The following is a 5,930-nucleotide window of genomic DNA, read 5'->3' on the forward strand; positions in this document are numbered from 1 at the left end:
TGGAAGTCTGGTGCATCACCACGAATCAAAAGTACAGAACCTCGGTGTCGGTGAATTGACGTTGAGAAAGTAATGATATCTGTCAGTGTTATGAAAGCTGAATTGAAGCAGAAACAAAATTCAATATTAATGTTGATAATTTAGAGTTTAGGAAGCTGATAATGAAGCATTTTCAGATCATACATTTTTATATCGTGTCAATCAGAGCTTTTTGTTGGGTTAGGGTCGAACACTATCGACTGACATTTTGGGCAAACTAGTTTTTTAATAGTGAATATTTTTTAGACTAAGTGATTTCTTGTTTCTAACAAATTAAATAAAACGTTTGATTAAATACATTTTTTTAAATAAATGGATTTATTCGCGTCAACTCGTGACTTCCGGGTGCGACGAGGCTGTCTCATCCTGATGACGTCAGATACGGAAGTAAACAAAATAACGAAGAGGCCGCTGATCGTCGCTGCGTCAAAATGTCGAAATCAAACCTGAGACAAACGTTTCTGAAACCGGTGAGACGCTTTACCGCTTTGCATCTGACGTCACTTTCTAACCGGTCTCCCCGGCTCTGACGTCACAGCCGCAGGATGCTTGATCCAGGCTAGTTAGCATGTTAGCTCAGTCTTTAAATCATGAACTTTAACGTCACGTTTTATTCTCAGTGAATTCAGCTTCGTCTCTTCCTGGAAAATCTCTCGATTTGAATTGAATTAGTTTTTCAACATGTTTCAGACTTTATTTAATAACTTTATGTAACTTCAGACTTTATTTAATAACTTTATTTAACTTCAGACTTTATTTAATAACTTTATGTAACTTCAGACTTTATTTAATAACTTTATTTAACTTCAGACTTTATTTAATAACTTTATTTAACTTCAGACTTTATTTAATAACTTTATGTAACTTCAGACTTTATTTAATAACTTTATTTAACTTCAGACTTTATTTAATAACTTTATGTAACTTCAGACTTTATTTAATAACTTTATGTAACTTCAGACTTTAATAACTTTATATAACTTATGTTCTCTTAAGTTCAATTTGTTTCTTATCGACCGAATTCGTGTCGTTATGTTTAATGATGACGTCATTGCTTTGTTCATATTCACAATGTGCGAATACGATAGAAAATAAATACCTTGAATGTCAAATGAAAGAAAACTGTTTTTAATGTTCATTATAACATGAATTGATGATTTCTTCTGTAAATGTTGTGACTTTACGAAGATGAACACATTGAAACGGTCCTGATGGTTTCTCCTCCGCAGCTGATTCCCTTCGCTGGGACCATCCTGGGGGGTCTGGTCCCGGGGGAGATGGTCCTCATTCAGGGCTCCGTGCCGTCAGGCGCCGACAGGTGAACGTTCTCCAGGAGGTCTGCAGGTCCTCCAACTTCTCAAAAACGAACTTCAGCAAAAGTTCAAATAAAAGGTTTCATTCACATGAACTAAGGGTTCGGGTGAGCAGCCCTGTGTGGTGCCACCTGTCTGTGTGAGGTGGCACCTGCAGGTTACTACAGGGGCCCCTGATGCCTCGAGGCCCCTGATGCCTCGGGGCCCCTGATGCCTCGGGGCCCCTGATGCCTCGAGGCCCCTGATGCCTCGGGGCCCCTGATGCCTCGTGGCCCCTGATGCCTCGAGGCCCCTGATGCCTCGGGGCCCCTGATGCCTCGGGGCCCCTGATGCCTCGAGGCCCCTGATGCCTCGGGGCCCCTGATGCCTCGGGGCCCCTGATGCCTCGGGGCCCCTGATGCCTCGTGGCCCCTGATGCCTTGGGGCCCCTGATGCTTGGGGCCCCTGATGCATCGGGGCCCCTGATGCCTCGGGGCCCCTGATGCCTCGTGGCCCCTGATGCCTCGTGGCCCCTGATGCCTCGGGGCCCCTGATGCTTGGGGCCCCTGATGCATCGGGGCCCCTGATGCCTCGGGGCCCCTGATGCCTCGAGGCCCCTGATGCCTCGAGGCCCCTGATGCCTCGTGGCCCCTGATGCCTCGAGGCCCCTGATGCCAGCTCCTGTTAATTCATTATTATTATTATTGTTAATTGTTGAAATCAGCTGTGAGGAACAACGACCTGATTTAAAACTGAATCAATGAATTGTTAATTATGGTGTTTTACTCGAGGTGTTCTCTCGTCCCTCTGCGTCGTCTTGCAGGTTCCAGGTGGATTTCACGTGTGGCAGCAGCGTCAATCCGAGAGCCGACGTAGCATTTCACTTCAACCCCAGGTTCCACAGGTCTCCGTGTATCGTGTGTAACTCGCTGCAGGGGGGGCGCTGGGGCCGAGAGCAGATCCTGTACCAGATGCCCTTCACCACCGGGGGCGCCTTCGAGCTCATCGTGCTCGTCCTGAAAGACAAGTTCAAGGTGAGAACGCACATTCAGGTACATTCACAAGTTTAACGAGTCAAATTCATGAACTGATGGGACGTACAGGATCATAGTACTTGTACTTCATCAATCATATTTTATTTGTATAGCTAACAAATCACCATCTGCCTCATAGGGCTTAACAAGGTGCAACATGGTACTGGTCCTGTCAGTACTGGTCCTCTCAGTACTGGTCCTCTCAGTACTGGTCCTCTCAGTACTTGTACTGTACTCTCAGTACTGGTCCTCTCAGTACTGGTCCTGTCAGTACTGGTCCTCTCAGTACTGGTCCTCTCAGTACTGGTCCTCTCAGTACTGGTCCTCTCAGTACTTGTACTGTACTCTCAGTACTGGTCCTCTCAGTACTGGTCCTGTCAGTACTGGTCCTGTCAGTACTGGTCCTCTCAGTACTTGTACTCTCAGTACTGTGTGTGTGGTGTGCAGGTGGCTGTGAATGGCGTGCACGTGTTGGAGTACAAACACCGACAGGATCTGGAGCGAGTCGACACTCTCTGTGTTTCTGGAAAGGTCAGAGTGGAGGTCATGGGCGTCGCCCCGCCGAGCAGCGTGAGTCCAAGCTCTGCGACGCTGAGTCATGTGATTCGACAGGTGAGTTCACCTGCTGCCGAGCGGATCAACAAAGTAAACGTCTCAGTTATTAAATATTTATATTTGTATTATATTATATTCTATGTGGATATTTACATGTTGATCGTACAATAAAAACATGTTGTTATGTTTCAGCAAAACATAACATTTCAAATCATTTCAAAATGAAATATGAAGACAAAGTGGCTGCGGCTGCAGATCGTAGATTTACGGAGTAAAAAGAGGAACTCAAATCATTTCAAGCTTCAACAGAACAAACTGAAATTCATTGTGTTTTGTAATAAAGTCATTTTTCTTGTTTCTTCTTGTAGCCGATTTCCTCCTCAACAGGCAGCTTGGTGAGTTTGATGTGTGAAGGTCGTTGTGGACTTTCACAAGTTACGTGGCAGATACACAATTTGTGGATTAGTGATGAATCTGATGATATATTTCTCCGTTAATTGATTAGTTTGTTTGTTTAAGAATATTTAACATCCTGACGATTCTTTTTCATATTAATCTGATTCATTTGATAATTGTTTATTTTGTCTTTAAAATGTTTTTTTATTTTCAGTTGAAGAAAATCTTCTCTTTTGAAATAATAATAATAATTTGTGTTTTTTCTTGATTAATAATAAATGGATTGTCCACATTGTATCAGGTGTTTATTGTCGTTGGCGTCGATAAGGATTGGTGTTTTATTCGTTCAGCGTTTACCTGATGGAACCTTTGTTCTGTGCAGAGCGTTCCCTTCAGGGGGGATCTGGGGGACGGACTGAGTGTCGGACGAAGCATCACGATCAAAGCAGAAACTAATCACAACGCACACAGGTGAACTTTGATCAAAATAATTGCAAATTGCAACTTATTATATGAAAATCTGAAGTAACTAAAGCTTCCAGATACATGTAGTGGAGTAATGTACCCCAGGGAGGAGGACTTGCGCTCAGTTGTTGAGTAAAAGTACTTGTTACTTGAGTAAAAGTACTAGTTACTAGAAAGAAATGAAGCGGGTCTTAAAGATGATGAGAGTAAGAATACAAACATTTTTTAAATGGTGTATTTTCTTCTGTCAGTTTCTGTGTGAATCTGCGAACGTCGCGCGGCAGCGACATCGCTCTTCACCTGAACTCTCGTCTGAAGCGTCACATGTTGGTCAGGAACTCCTTCCTGTCGGAGTCGTGGGGCCCCGAGGAGACGGCGCTGGACTCCTTCCCCTTCGCTGCAGGACAATACTTTGAGGTACGTCCTGACCTTGAACTACTTCCTGATCTATTGTTTAAAAGTTTCACATTTTTAAACCTTTTCACGACATTTGAGAATCTTTTTCTTTTCTTAAATGACATTTGAACTTTTTTTGACTTTTCCTTCCTATGACCGTTTTTTTTATTTGATTTAAGTGAATTTTTTTTATTATTTGTTTTTTATATTAAAAAAAGCATTTGAGAGGAATCGAACCTGTAACAGAGACGTTTGGTCTGTTTCCTGTGCAGATGATCATCAGGTGTGAACCTCAGCAGTTCAAAGTCGCTGTGAACGGTGAACACCAGCTGGACTACAAACACAGAGTCCAGGACCTGAGGAGCATCAACCAGGTGGAGGTGCAGGGAGACGCCACGCTGCTCGACGTCAACATCTTCTGAAGCTCCTCCTCCTTGTCCTCGTCCTCCTCGTCCTCCTCCTCCTCCTCCTCCTCGTCCTCGTCCTTCTCTTCCTCCTCCTCCTCCTCCTCGATGATTCTGGACCATGTTTTCATCCACAAACAGCCGTCACCTTACAAACTCTTCTTTCTTTATCTAATAAACTGATCACATGATCTTGGAGTCGGTCTCATGGTTTGTTACAGATTTGAATTAGTTACACAACATTGAACAGAAGAAGCTCGTCTGATGTTTGGTGGGAGTTTGTTCCAAAGCTTTGGTGCATAGCGAGACAAAGCTGCGTCCCCAAACTTTTTATACTTTGTTTTTGGGATATTGAGCGAGCCAGCGGTAGAAGACCTGAGGGAACGGGTTGGAACATATTCCGATAAACAGTCAGAGATGTACGAGGAGGCTGGACCATTAAGAGACTTCAAGTCAAATAAAGACACTAAAACCGGAGTAATGGGACCTGTCTTCCTATTTCTCTTTAAAACCCTGGCTGCTGAATTTTGTACAAGTTGTAGTCGATCAATGGATTTTTCGATAATCCTGAATATAGTGCATCACAGTAGTCCAGGCGAGAAAAAATAAAAACATGAGTCACCTTTTTCCTTAAATGATAAAAAGCAATCTTTGACGTGTGAATTAAAATCTAGTTCTGAGTCAAGTGTGACACCGAGGTTCTGTACTTTTGATTCGTGGTGATGCACCAGACTTCCAAGTTCGCTAACAATGTTTTGTTACATTTCACTGAGCTGAAGCTTTTATCCAGAGCGACTCACACGTGCATCAACAGGAGGAACCAACCAGAACGAGAAGCAACAAAGTACAATTCACTTCAAGAAAGACAAACTACTACTTATTGTATTCCCGTCTCTGATCACCAGAAACAATTAGAAGAATCTCAGTTTCATTTTAATGTGAGTAAATTGTTGCTCATCCTTTTTTCTCCACGCTGAAGAGGCAATTTCTAATTTGGAACATCAGTCATCTGGCGCCAGAGAGATATCACTGAGTATCATCAGCATACCAATGATAGCTGCACCATGGTCTAATAACTTTACCCGGTGGTGGCATCTATAGGCATAATAATAATAATAATAATAATAATAATGGACCAAGGGTGGAACGCCGAAAAGGTTATGATGCTTTTGTGAGACATGGTCATCAAGGACAACATGTCCTGCCAGCGAGGTTGGTTTAGAACCAGTTGATAGTCAAAGGATAAAAAGGTACCTGGACTGTGACGCTTGCATTTAAAAGTGTTTCAAAATATGAACATGAAAATCACTTAAAAAAACAACCTCCGGAATAAAAACAAGAATATTATT

The 5,930-nt window shown here is 42.9% G+C and overlaps 1 protein-coding gene across 4 annotated transcripts; it reads left to right on the forward strand.

The window, feature by feature from the left end:
• Positions 1-399: 399 nt before the first annotated feature.
• Positions 400-4,791, forward strand: LOC117758758 (galectin-8-like). Of its 4 annotated transcripts, none has more exons than XR_004613354.1 (9): positions 400-509; positions 1,269-1,357; positions 2,155-2,365; positions 2,813-2,977; positions 3,289-3,315; positions 3,699-3,787; positions 4,033-4,198; positions 4,450-4,651; positions 4,689-4,790. XR_004613354.1 is itself a non-coding variant. In XM_034580709.1 (9 exons), exons 1-8 carry the CDS (start codon positions 471-473, stop codon positions 4,597-4,599), a joined length of 936 nt encoding a protein of 311 aa, XP_034436600.1. In that variant the 5' UTR covers positions 400-470; the 3' UTR covers positions 4,600-4,610; positions 4,641-4,791. The 4 variants fall into 4 exon arrangements, 3 of the variants coding, with proteins under 3 accessions (XP_034436600.1, XP_034436599.1, XP_034436601.1); XM_034580709.1 differs by having other exon boundaries at positions 4,450-4,610; positions 4,641-4,791; XM_034580708.1 differs by having other exon boundaries at positions 4,450-4,791.
• Positions 4,792-5,930: the final 1,139 nt, after the last annotated feature.

Source organism: Hippoglossus hippoglossus, chromosome 24 (assembly GCF_009819705.1).
Source record: "Hippoglossus hippoglossus isolate fHipHip1 chromosome 24, fHipHip1.pri, whole genome shotgun sequence".
Classification (NCBI taxonomy): Eukaryota; Metazoa; Chordata; class Actinopteri; order Pleuronectiformes; family Pleuronectidae; genus Hippoglossus; species Hippoglossus hippoglossus.